At 31.6% G+C, this 14,091-nt stretch overlaps 2 protein-coding genes and 1 long non-coding RNA gene across 3 annotated transcripts; 1 reads left to right on the top strand and 2 right to left on the bottom strand.

Moving 5' to 3' along the window:
* Positions 1–1,186: 1,186 nt before the first annotated feature.
* LOC134246228 (uncharacterized) lies at positions 1,187–7,950 on the bottom strand. Its single transcript, XM_062728555.1, has 4 exons — positions 7,548–7,950; positions 6,454–6,681; positions 5,479–5,726; positions 1,187–1,496 (listed from the first exon to the last, which is right to left on the bottom strand). The coding sequence occupies exons 2-4, from the start codon at positions 6,626–6,628 to the stop codon at positions 1,431–1,433; spliced, it is 489 nt and encodes a 162-aa protein (XP_062584539.1). The 5' UTR covers positions 6,629–6,681; positions 7,548–7,950; the 3' UTR covers positions 1,187–1,430.
* LOC134246223 (uncharacterized) lies at positions 3,084–4,733 on the top strand. The gene is made up of 3 exons (XR_009987595.1): positions 3,084–3,193; positions 3,395–3,504; positions 4,533–4,733. It is a non-coding gene; the product is annotated as an uncharacterized LOC134246223 (long non-coding RNA).
* On the bottom strand, positions 7,672–11,781 carry LOC134246214 (probable serine/threonine-protein kinase pats1; the record flags this gene model as incomplete). The annotated part of the gene is made up of 4 exons (XM_062728535.1): positions 7,672–7,688; positions 7,778–8,738; positions 8,921–9,018; positions 11,569–11,781. Coding segments are annotated over 4 exons (1,289 nt in total), but the record flags the coding sequence as incomplete, so codon positions are not given.
* Positions 11,782–14,091: the final 2,310 nt, after the last annotated feature.

Here is a 14,091-nt window from a genome sequence, read left to right as displayed (position 1 = left end):
TTGTTGCACCAGCAATAAGAACGCATCTAGTTAATGTTATAGATCTACTGTCTTGCGAACTTGGATCATTATGAAGAGTGATAGAGTACTTCAGCATATAAGAATATAAGGTGACGTCTGAGGCCACGTCTATGAAGGAGTCTTTGTCAATATCACTCAATATAGCCTAGACATATTAAAAGAATAGAATTTCAGAGGCAGTAAACATTACCATTATGTACAATGCAAGTAAAGAAAAATATCAGTTATAACATTTGGAGATAACAAACTCAGAAAATCTACCTCTACTCACTGAAATGAAGATTTAGGAAAAAAAATTGTTAAATGTATTTAGCCTGTCATTAATCAGAAAGGAAATCGACAAGTTTTTTGTAGAGATATAAACCAAGCCCGGTCCAATAGGTCAATTTTCTATTCAAATTGAAGTGATCCTTGACTTTCTAAAAAATAAAATAGAAATTTCCTCACTTGGTAAACTAGCCATGTACCATTGGCTAAAAGTATTAACTGTTGACTGGTCAAGGAATTAAGAAAATTTCAATCATTGACAAGAAACATATAATATCTGACGAACAATAATTTTTTTAACTGACATAACATTGAAATTTCTATAACGATACATTTTTATGAGAAAATAGAAAATAGAAAATGTTAAAAATTGCTATAATATCAAAAAAGTGTTGTTAGCTTCAATCCCTTTATTATATTAATTTTCCTGCATTCTGTAAAAGTTCATGTGGTAGGCAAAATTGAAAATCTCATTGAAAAAATTCTTAACAACACACACTAACAATAAGTTCAGCCTGGTTATAAGGGAAATCGCCAAAATACAATCATTAAAATCAAAAGATCAAAATGATGACAAGTATGCCAAACATTTAACCTTTTCTTTGAATACAATGTTTTTAAAAACATCATTATAAAATATACATTAACATGTAAGTACAATGGGTTATTGATACATTGTTTTAATATTGACATTTGTTGTGGAGTAGTTTGTATTCTTAAAACGATTTCAATTTGTTTATTACATACGCGAAAATATACAAGAAAATTAGGGCGAAAACGATCAATATTCCAGATCAAACATCCAATAAACTATTCAAGATAAGAGCAGAGCAAACACTTGCCACAGAAACATCGAGGGTGGGTGGTGCCCTGGAGAATTTACATTTTGTTTTATTAATATTTGACCACACAAAGACAGACAAATACACGGAGAGACAAATGTGTAATTCCTTTAAATGTCCATCGTGCGTTCAAAGCAACAGTATCGGTCTGTTGACTACAAAGTTAAACATTTGTATAGGAAACTAAACACAAAGACCTTCACTAAAGAAAATATACAACAGAAAAATGTTATTGTGGGAGTTAACGTCTGAGGGTAATGTAGATCTCTGTTATAAACGTATCATGACGCTATCACTGTCTCAGTCTTGGTGTCCAAGGTTCATTATGTCTTGTTCCAGGCTTCCCGCGCTGAGTCGTAGTATTGCCTGCGAAAATAATATTGTAGAATATTTTGCTTTTATGAAACTTCTCTGTTTTGGCTTTTATAAAAATAAAACTGATTGGTTGAAATTACAAGACATTTGACAGATATATCTGTCTCTCTTGCGGAAATATAAAAATTTGGCCGTCATAATACTATTATTTCCATCAATAAGAGAGAAATAGACATTAATAAATCACCACATCTTGCAAGAAAAGATCCCAGCAGGCACGCAACGTTGTTTCAACGTTGAAAGGAGGTGGAATATTGGTTGCAACGTTGTTCAACTATATTTCAACGTTATTTCAACGTTGAGGTTTAAACGTTGAATCCTCAACCTTTTTTCAACGTTGAAACAACGTTGAAGCTGCAACATATTTTCGAAGTTGAATGTACGTTGATATTTCAACGTTGAAACAACGTTGAGGCTGCAACATATTTTCAAAGTTGAATGTTCGTCGATATTTCAACGTTGAAACAACGTTGAAGCTGCAACATATTTTCAACGTTGAATGTTCATCGATATTTCAACGTTGAAACAACGTTGAGGCTGCAACATATTTTCAACATTGAATGTTCGTCGATATTTCAACGTTGAAACAACGTTAAAGATTAGATTCAACATGTTTTCAACATTGAGTATTTTCTGATATTGTAGAGTTAAAACAAGGTTTAAAATATCAAAGTTGACTGACTTGATTTCAACGTTGAAACAACGTGCAAGATGCATCATATTTTCAACTTAAGAAAGTTAGGAAAATTTAACGTTGAAAACAATTAAGGGGTAACGAATATTGAACACATTAGTTTTTAGGTTCAAAATATAAAAGTGTCTAATTTAACTCTAATACATGCGATTTTTCGCGATATACACAAAGCTGTATGCATTGTTAGAAAATGTTATATATATAATAACTATACTTAATAAATGAAACGGATGCATCATAAATTGATTTACTCAAAAGAGTTGTGCTAATTGCTAGTACCATTATAAAATTTTAAATATGAATTTATATGAAGCATGGCATATACATTTTACACTTCATTATAATTATGTTTCAAATAAGGTGTTTTTTTCTTTAAAAATTGTTAATGCTATTTTTTGGACATATATTTATATATTGATAAAATATGTCAAATATAAGCATTTAATAAATAATTTAACATCTTTATCCAACATCTCACTGTAATTTCATGTTACTATAGAATTAAAAAAATAATTATTCCGAATTAATATTCTCAAAATAAGACTCATATGGATCCGTGCCGTATACTCTTGCACAGATTATACAGAACGAATATAAGAAATCTTAAAGCTTATTTTATTAGATTGTGTTTTCTGTGTGTATTAATTCTATAATCTTTCTTTCACAAAAAAAAAAAAAAAATCAAATAAACACATAAGAATTTTCACACTGACAATTAACCCCGGTCAAGTTGAATTACTTAAGATCCACTCCCACAAAACCTTCGAGATATCAGATAAGGAGTGCCTCTCGCTTAGTTGGCCAGTTTCAGTGTCAGGATAACCTTGTTACGCAATTTTCTTGCTGGGCAGAGTATAGCTGTTTGCAGCTTATCTAGGTCAAAATTTGAATTCAACTGATGGACAAAAAGTGCGCGTTTCTTTGCTATTCATATTTTATGTGTTTTTCAAGCTATATACACAGGGATTAAGGCTGGAATATCAACTTCTGCTCAGTAAGTATTATTTCCTTTTAATGAATTTAAAAAATTCAGTTTTTTAGTATCTGTTCATCATTTAATTCTTGTTTCATAAGTATATTTGAAATCTGCGTGAAATGCACATCCTTGGTTCGTGTTATGTGTTTTGTTAATATTCATTTGGTTATGAAATATAAGCTAGTATACTAACATATTATACAATTTAACTAATTGTAGTTCGCCGTAAGGTTCAATCAACCAGTTATGCAGGGAATTGATTGTATAGTCAGCCTTGATTGCATCAGATTCTTCTCCCGTGAAAATTATACAAAGGAATGCAACATTTTGTAAGTACACTATGTATATGTATGTCTATAACATTTTTCTTTTGTATTAATTATTTATAAGCATACTCATACGAATTTTGACATAAAGTCAACATTAATTCTTTTTAATCATGTTAATTAAATCCACGTACCGGAATATTATACAATTATTGCATGATAGTGAGGGAGACATGAAGATTTCTTCGCCCATGAAAAATCATATTCCCCGAGGACAAAGCATACTCATACGAATTTTGACATAAAGTCAACATTAATTCTTTTAATCCTGTTAATTAAATCCACGTACCGGAATATTATACAATTATTGCATGATAGTGAGGGAGACATGAAGATTTCTTCGCCCATGAAAAATCATATTCCCCGAGGGCAACTGAACATTCATGCAATAATTATTTTATTATACCGAATCAAGCACAATGCAGAAGATATAAAGAGAATCCAATAAATAAAGTTAACATTTGATGAGAACAAAATGAAATACCAATAGGTGTAAGTCACACCACTAGCGTTTCATAAAAAAAACCTTCGTGACAAGTCATTCTGATTTACACACTGCAGTGTAGTAACATTCATTCGCCACTCATGGAAACACTTTTTCTAACTATTTATACTTTAAGATTTTATATCGACATAATTATTCAAAGATTTAAACAATCGAATTCAGTATACTAGTAAATCATCGCATTCGCCGCATTGCGACGTCACAATCGGGGAACACGACGTGAAACACGTTCTGAACACCTCAGTTGATTACATCTAGATGTAGGATAGCGTAGTCAGGCGAGGTGAACCGAATGCGGGAAACACGAAGTTTTGTTGCAGGGCGAACACGACGGTCACGTGACTGCTTCAGCCAATCAGATTCCTCTTTACTTGTGTTTATTTATATGAGGTATAATAAATTCCTTTGTCTGATTTTTTAAATCATTCATGTATATTTATTTTTATCATTTGATATAACGTGTTACATGTGTACGTACATTTTATAGAACAAATGGCTTTAGCATCTTTATTTCTTTTTTCAATAGGCTATTGCTTTAGAGGGTGGATTCTCCTGTTCATTTCTTTCATTCGTGGGACTTAATAAATCAATGGATCCGCCACTTTGTGGAACTTAGAAGTGTAGGGCATACGCATACTTTGAAGGACCTGGATGTGATTATTGTGACCCAGTTTTCCCAAGGAATATAAATTTTGTCGAGCAGTGATTTTTGAGATTCAGTGATTGAATCCGAATTTGTGATTGTCTTAAAAATACATGTAAATTTAATTCTCTCACAATCATATAATACTTGATAACAACTTATATAAATATTACGCAACTTGAATAAAATTTTTAATTAGAATTTGAAATGTATTTGTTTATAAAGCAAAATGTAATATGAATTGAACGTGATTTCAACCAAATATCAACCTTTGTACATCCGAAAAATTTCAACCAAATCTCAACCTAATTTCAACTAATGTTCACTTTTGTTCAATGTTGATATTTGACGTTGAAACAACGTTGAAGCTTCAACGTTGCCTCAACTTTCATTTGCAACCAAAAATCAACCAATAATCAACCAAAAATTCAACCTATTTTCAACGTTTATTCAACGTTGAAAATTGACGTTGAAACAACGTTATGTCTCAACGTTGCCTCAACTTTCATATGCAACCAAAATTCAACGTTGATTCTACGTTGAAGTGCAACGTTGATTCAACGTTGAATCAACGTTGAAATGCCTGCTGGGATGTTATTCTCATGCCTGTAAAAGATGAAAGATTTTTGTTTCTTGTAGTAAGCAACATATAATCACTAAGTGCCAACTAATTGATTATACACTACAATGCAGTGCAGGAATAACTGTATAATTTTGACATAATTCAAATTGAAATATACGAATGGTGGAAACACTTTAAAATTAATCTTTCTGGATTTTGACTTACAATAGTTACATGTTAATTTAGATATATCATATATTATATCACCTGACATAAATCTCTCCACTTCACACGACAGTCCTCTTTCTCCATGACACTGGTTGCCGGAGTTTTATGTTCCACCTCGTTCCTATAAACTCGGATCCTCTCTACGTCATCAGTTGGAGATTTCTGTCCAGGTTCCGGTGTCTTCCCCCAGCCTTTGGTCGGGGAAGGAAGGTTTGGTCCGTAGTTCCTCAACAGTTTGTACATAAGGGTCACATCAAATGTAGACGAGGTTGGAATTGATTTATCTACTGTACGATCAGATGAAAAATAAGAATACTATTAATCCAATTTCTAAAATGTTTTGAAAGAAAACATGTTCACAATGTTCTTTCCAGGAAAACAAGTTGGCGGGTAAATGAATTGACATTTGAAAATTTTATTTTATCAAAAGAAGTTAATGAATAAATCAGATTAAAGTAATCCTCAGTCACTAAAACCTTAGCTTATAAAAATAATCACATACTAAGTTTTGATACTTTCAATTCAAATGTTGTAATTGTAGTCCTGTGTTCTATAGTTTTGCCCTATTTTAATCAATTTCTTTCAGATTTAAAGATTTTTGTATTTAATAGAAAAGTAATAGAAAATGTAATGAATTGCAAGAGCATATGTATCTATGGTTGCAAAAGTAAAAAAAAGAAAAAGAATACTGATATCATATGAACATAATTATACATGTGTGTGACTTTCTTTTGTTTTTCTTTCAAAAAAACAAGAAAATTGTACATTCGCCGAATCTTTGCAAAATATTGAATATTAACATGAATCGAAAAAAATGAATCTTCTAGTTGAAGGTTTCCCTATCATTCAAGAAAGATCTGTGATAATTTTGGCTGTAAATGTTGAAATTCTTGGCATGATTGTAATAAAAAAAAAATAATGAGTACAGCTCTCAAACAACTTTGATCAGATCTATATACATAGTGATAACAATGAGAAGAAATGGTTACGATAATAATCTAAATTCCAGAATACCTGGAAACAGTAGATCACATTGGTCTTTATTAAGTTGTCTATGAAAATTGTCTTTCTCCCTCTGAAGTAACATAAATAGCTCTGCCGGAGGAAAGACTTTGTCAAAGTATCCCTGAAGAGCTTCTCTGCCGATTTTTGTGAGCTTTTCAAAACACTGAAATCTATATATTCTCATTTCAGGTTCTGGGAGCTTCCTTCCAGCCCCCTTTTCAACAAGAGCGTCTGGGTCTGAAGTAGAAAAGAAATGCATAGAATTCCACTCTAAAAAAAATCAGGGTCGTTTATGAATTCAGAGGCAAGTACATGGTAAAATGAAAAAAAAAATTACCCGTTAACTCTGCGAGTACATCCTAAAAAATATGAAACAAACATATGAATGATATTACAACTATTAATAATAAACTATTTTCTTTCAAAATAAATAAAATTTCATATACATGTGCATTTAAGAATGTAAAGAAATTTTAATAATATTATTTTAAACATTCAATTGAATTATTTTGTTTTTTTCACACGTGTATGGCAATATTTACATATGCACAGAACTACAATAACTAGTCTGCAAAATGAAGGCATTAAATGGATATATTTAAAATGTCTAATTTTTTTTATTTTATACATTTTGTTGACAATCATTTTCTCGTCCATGGATATATTTGTGTGCGAAACTTTATATCATGTTCACAATGAATAGTCACGATGTTTAATTAATGGGCACTAACTGATCAATTATTGAGTCATGTAATGATCTGCGTATAATTTTTATCCTTAGTACTATGATATGAAACTAAAGATAGATTCAATATGAGTTGATATATGAAATGAGCGTTATGGAATGAACAAAATGCGTGGAATAAACACAAAACTTTTTTTAAAGGTCTAACGTTTTAATGCCAAAATTTTTGAATATTCAAGTACTGCGGCTTGAAAAAAAGTTGATTGTTTTTAGTGTTCAAATTTCAATTCATATGAGATTTGTGTGATTCTCTGTAACTGATTGCAAATTCACGTGAAAAATTATTTTATTTAATGCAAAGTATTCAAAAAATTATTGTGTGCATGTTTACATATACTTAGAACGTTGTGATGATTACCAGATTCCAGTAAGATAGCAGAATTGATTCACGTAGCATGTGGCTGTTATTCAATTCATGGTTTGGACACAGCAAAGTCCCCTTCTTTAACAGCTCTTCTTCTTCAACAAAGCAATCATCAAATTCATGAAACACTTCCTGCTTTGAACATTGGAAACCAACAGTGTACATGTCGATTTTTTTATGAAAACTCTGAAGCAAATCATTTAATAAATCTGTGATAATGTTACGAACTTCCAACACAACTCTTTTGGAAACCAGAGTATTTGTTGGTTGAAAAACCTGAAGTTGTATGGAGGAAGGGTTCACGGCCAAAGCTACCGCATGTTGCTTATACGCAAAACATGCAACGTTTTTGTAAAGGCAAAGTCCTTTGTCTTGTAAAACTCTCCATTCTCTGTTGGTTCTTTTCAAGCAGGAAACGATCAGACGGAAGTAGAAAAAATATGGCAGGAATTCAAATCGGAAGACCAACACAGACGTTTTGTATTCCAAAGAGTGGAAATAGTTTTCCTCAGCACATCCAAATGTACGCTTATTCGTACAAGGTATATAATGAGCAACTCTGCCAACAGCAATTAAACCAAGGCGTTCCATATATCGGAGAAGGTCTTCTTTGTACTTGTTTCTATTCCAAAAGTTTCTCAATTTCCATATGTTGGTTAACAGTGTGTCTGATAAATGACCACTTTTGTAAAAATCTAACCAATCACGCCTGTTTTGTACAACATCCCTGACATGATTTGGGTCTGTGATGATATTCTTGAAGGAATCAATGAACCACTGGATATCAAGAATTACAGTGTCAGAAAGTGCACCCTCATTAAAGTGAAGAATGACCCCTGTATCATGGTAAAATTTCAGGACGTCTCTCATTTGCGCACTTTTTGCTTTATTTCTGCCATAACACTTTTTGGATAATTCCTCGAACGATATCATTTTTGAACTTTCTTTTCTCAATTCTCGAAAAACAACCTCAGATAAAGCCCAGTCGTTGGGGATGTTTTCTTTCCATTTTTCTTCTCTTGCAATTTCAATAATACACTTTTCTAAGTCAGAAAGTGTATCATAAAAAGGTGTACCATCTGTATGGAAACCAAGAACAAAACACCTCTTCCGGTCCAAGTGTCCCTTCAAATGTTTGTTGAACTGCAGGTGATCCAGTATTTTGTTGTAGAACGTATCAGAATTCTGCAGAAGACTTATAGATTTATACATATAATATCTTTTTTTTTACTAGAAATGACTTTATACGTAAAATGTGTTTCTTCTTTTAAAAAGTTTGTGTAATTATTTTAGCAATGAATTATTTTTCTATGATTGAATGGAAGGCATGATTTCAAATTACTTTAAAAAAATATTTGCAAAAATACCTGGCCTTTGACTTTTTCAAAATGAGATCCTATGATGACAACTGGAGCATTACTTTCACAATAGGTGTGGACAGACTTCAGCCAAAATAGGATGTACTCTGTATAAAAAAAGGTTGGTGAAATTATGTTTAGATTCCAATTATTTTCCTGTGTTTACTCCCTGAATGTTTGCCAACCTCTTGATATTGATAAAAAAGAAATGAAATACCTTCGTAACTTTTTTTTAATTTCGTGTACATTGTTTTGTATGCCGATAACATAAACGACAGAAAAAGCTTTGTCCACAGATTCAGCCAACTAAACATTATAATATATTGTCAGCGTTTCTTGTGTGAAATGAATATATCGGGGTTTTCACGAATTTTAGCTCTACTGGTCAGAGACCAGAAGAGCTTATGCAATAATAATGCGTCCGGCGTCCGTCCGTCTAGCTGTCTGACTGTAAACAATTTTTCAAAATGCTACTCCTCCGACAGTTTTGGTTTGATTTCAATATAACTTGGAACACAAGTAGACTACCACACAAAGATACATAATTCTATGCATTGGTTTTCGATTTCGATGAAGGGTTTTGCCATGGTTACTAAAAATAGATATTCTTGTGAAATACATTAAAAATGATACTCCTCCTACAGTTTTAGTCCGATTTCAGTATCACTTAGCATGCAAATAGACTACACTAAGATACATAATTTTGTGCATCGGTTATTAATTTCGATGGTCGATGTTCCCATAATTACTAAAAATAGAAATTTCTTTGAAATAATCTAGAAATGCTACTCCTCCTACAGTTTTCAGCATAACTTAGTACACAAGTAGACTTTACTAAGACATAATTCTGTGCATTGGTTTTTCGATTTCGATAAATGATGTACCTGTGGTCACTAAAATTACAATTTTCTGTAAAATAATTTTGAAATGCTATTACAAATACAATTTTAATTTGATAATGATGTAATGTGGCATGCAGATAGACTACACTAGGGTACATTGTTGTCTTTATTTTTTTTTTTTTTGATTAATTTTGAAGAATGTTGTCGCCATGGTAACTAAAATTGAAAATTCTTTAAAAAATAATGAAAAGCTACTCCTACAGTTGTAGTCTTATTGCAATATTGCCACAAAAAAGTGACTTTATCAAGGATCATTATTCTATATTTATTGCTGTTGAAAAGTTTCAAGTTTCAACTGCTACTTTTCACTTCCTTTGTTATACGTTCAAACCAGTAGACTTCTGGTTTCCTTTGATACATAAGGGGGGATAGGTAGTGGAGGAGCTCTACATGCACATGTAGACCTAATATTTTGTATAGCATGTGGTTTTTGTTTTCTATATACATTTTTTTATTATAAAAAGAAATCAAATATTTTGAATCAGATAATTGCGTTGAGATACCTTTCTTTCTAATAAAAAGCAAAATAAATCATCTTTGATATTAAAATGAGATATTTCCGGAAATTCGCTTTGGTGATCGGTTTTCAGATGATTTGCGTGGAAGGAAATGTAAAGTTTTCAATGTGGCCACACCCGACGAACAGAATTAAAATATGCTTCGTGTATGAATGTTTATATCCTCTTTTTAATTTCAAAAATTTTATTTTGTTTGTAGGATATGGCCAGGGTCAAATTTTGATTTAAAGGTGAAAAAAAAACGTTAATTCTTTCTAAAAATTAGCAAAGTGCACGTGTTTAGACTTTTACTGTACAAATTTGACGTCATCAAATAAAGAATGTGACGTAGATCTTTGAAGTTCGATACTAGTAGATAATATTCATACCGTAATTTTTTCTTTTACTTCAGTTAAATTTTACAAAAAAGTATGGGCCGATTGTGCGCCTTCGTGGCTTTACTTCTTTTTTCCGGAAAATTTGAAGTACTACAAATATGTAGTTAGATTTAAAGTATAAGCTACACAATAAATAAACACAGTTATTAATGCTACAACATGATACAACGAAATTGTTATTGTACGGTCTATCTATAGTAGTTTTAACAGTTTTTTTTCCCAGAATGCACAACCATGAAGCCGAGCATGCGTATTCAAGGAATTTGAACTAACGTAGTTGCTAGCACTCTAGAGCGCTAGCAACAAGTAGCACTTTGGCCACGCGGTGCATCACTCTGCCTCTCCTACAACCCACAGCCTTGGCTGACGGATGTTTTCAAGATTGTTAATGGGAAGAAGTAAATACTTTGAAGGGAAAGGCTGACAAAATACTTATTTCATTAATATAAATGTCACCGGGTTTTTTTTGCAGGATAAAAATTAAATACTGGATTCGACACAAAAAGTATTTACTAACGTGCTTAAAATAAAAAAAAGCTACAAAGTATATCTTAAAAACACTCACAACACAACGCACACACAAAACAAATACTTAATATTTAAGATCAGATTAACAACAATGACATAATATGATGGTTAGTTATCGGGATTAATTGATAAATGTAAATTATAAAATTGGCAATGCGCTTATTGTATGCACGAATTAAAACATAACATCCCTGACATGAATAAACACAATCATGATTTTGGGGTAATACCACGTTGAAAGAATTCCGTAATTTAGTCTATTTTTAGTAATACATTTAACAGCTTGGCTATCACTCTCTTAACAAAAAGCATTGTATATATTAGTCTCTTACCACCATATGTCCAGTCAGCAAACATAGTCCCCTCTTGTTCACACAGCGATGGGTCAACTTTCTCATCAAACGGTTTTGACATGTCTATCACCAGTAGATAGAAAGCTCTTCTGCTGAGATAGACCTGATGACAGGCGTAGTATGCACACTGTCCTCCAAAATCCATGACACTCAAAAGTGCCTTCCTTTCTTTATCTGCTGCTTCGTCGACAGCTACATTTGCAATGTGAAAAAAGAAATTAAATGTCTTATCATGTTATGAGCAATACAGAGAAATTTCAATTAACTTTAAGCTTTACAAAATAACTGTTAAATTCTCATATAAATCTATGAATCACAAACCTTTATACAAAGAAATAAATAAACGTTCTGCCTTTAAAGGATAACAACAAGGCTTGCACTTTTTTGCATCTTTTATGAAACAAGTGTATTAAAACCTCTAGCGGGGAGAAAGCGGAGCAAAAAGGAAATGACAGGCAGCACATTTAAGGTACAAGAAGGAGGCATGCGTAATATGTATGGGAAAACTTGACTATGACATCATACAAAATATACATCATACAACATTTCTTTAAAATACCACAAGATGAATTGACTTACTAATTTAATCAGTAGAAAATCATCAAACTGCATGAAAACTTACTACAGCGTGTTGTTTTATTGTTAGTTAAATCCCACATAACAAGTTATAAACAAGTTACTGATCGAAATATACTTGCCAATATGACGACAATATTTTCTGTACATTACATATTTAAATGACGCTGTCGTATATTTTTATGCAAGCCCATAGGAGGGTAATGTGGGTGTCTTGATAAATCGATCTAGTGCAAGGGCATACACTCTATGGATCATAGTAAGCTTTTACAATTCAACTCTAGAAATATTAAGGTATCTGAAAAGTGCTGCGATTCTGATTAAATCTTTAAAACAATTTAATTATATCAATATTTCATGCCGCTGACCTAAAAAAATATAGCATTCGGTCATACAAATATAATTTTAACAATGAAATTGCAGAATTTAGATAGGATCGCAGCACTTTTTAAAAAATACAATGCGTGTTGAAAATATTGATAAACTAAACTTCCAAATTTAACTTGGTTATGACCTTACACTAGTGATATTTATATGTAACATCATTACTGCAAGTGCATGTGCTAAAAATACGTGACTGTCGCATCACGTGACTAGTCTAAATATATAATAATCGTCCCCGACATATAGTTATTAATCATTATTACAATTATCCGATATCAATAATGTACTAAAAATAATCGTCATCCCGAAAATGAATACATTTTTTAATGCAAAATATAGTTGATATTTCCATTGTGCACCTTATATGTACTGCGCAACATGCTGACTATACCACAATTACATTTTCATATTGAAATAACGATTGTTAAAAAGAATTGTATTTTAGACTGATGTACGTTGGATGTATCGCCAAACTCTGTTACTGATTGTAAACGAATACGATTGTGATGTCATATTTTGCATGCAGAAATTAAATCTACAATCGAAGCTTCTATATAATAGTCAAGTTATAAAAACAGACAAATTTTACACTTACTTAATTTCAGGTTTTATAATTTATGTGAAACCAATAAGCACATCTCCCCTTATGCGCTGTTTCATTGATATCTCTGATATGTATCTTTAATATGCTCATTTTTACCTTTCAGTCATTTATTTTATGAATTCAAAGTAAGTAGCAAAGGTTTAATAATATGACATAAAATATTGATTACGGCTAATTCGGGTTATTGTGTACAATAATCCGAATGCACTACGTGTTGACGCAACGTCAGGTATGCTACAGTGTACTCAACGTTGTAACGTCAAAACGATTTCAGTTACTTTTTAGGTGCAGTGTTTAAATATGTAATTTTAGAATGATAATTCACATTGTAGTCTATGGCACGCCAAATTCACAAATGAGCTAAACATAGTTTCACAACTTACAAGTATAAACTAGGTTTATCGACTGTAAACTATAATTTACAAACCATGAACTATACATGTAGTTGACAATTCGTTAACCATAGTTTTAATCTGTAAAACTATATTTAACGGTTGTTAACTATAGTTTACGAATGCTTATCTAAGTTTATCTGTCTGTAATAAAACGTTAATAATAGATTTGGTAAATAAACATAGATTCACGTTTATAAACAATAATTTACAATCGAAAACTATTGCTTAGAGTTGTTAATCTGTTAATCATAGTTTCACATATCTTGAAACTATATTTATCAGATTTTTAACTATAGTTAAAAGCTGTAAACCATAATTTACAAATCATGAATTTGTATTTATCAGATAATTTATGTTTTGCAATCGCAAATGATTAGTAGAAAGTATAAAAAAAAAGTATAGTTTACGGTTGTAAAACATAGATTTTCGGGCTAACTATGGTTTACTGATGTCAAATATGGATTAACTTTTTTAACTATAATTTACAGTCCGCAAACTATTGTTTACAACCGATAAACCTAGTTTATCGCCCGTGAAACTATG

Source organism: Saccostrea cucullata, unplaced genomic scaffold (assembly GCF_032062105.1).
Source record: "Saccostrea cucullata isolate Sc308-1 unplaced genomic scaffold, CSIRO_AGI_Scuc_v1 ctg14351, whole genome shotgun sequence".
Lineage (NCBI taxonomy): Eukaryota > Metazoa > Mollusca > Bivalvia > Ostreida > Ostreidae > Saccostrea > Saccostrea cuccullata.
The sequence above is the reverse complement of the archived record's forward strand: the minus strand, read 5'-3'. Positions and strand labels throughout refer to the sequence as shown.

What these genes read in the sequence shown, in the direction of transcription:
- LOC134246228 (XM_062728555.1), bottom strand. Translation starts at nt 6,628, where the DNA reads ATGAGAATATATAGATTTCAGTGTTTTGAAAAGCTCACAAAAATCGGC. An exon ending in ATGTGATCTACTGTTTCCAG is followed by an intron (nt 5,727 to 6,453) that starts GTATTCTGGAAT and finishes CTGATCGTACAG; the next exon opens with TAGATAAATCAATTCCAACC. An exon ending in AGTGGAGAGATTTATGTCAG is followed by an intron (nt 1,497 to 5,478) that starts GTGATATAATAT and finishes TTATTTTCGCAG; the next exon opens with GCAATACTACGACTCAGCGC.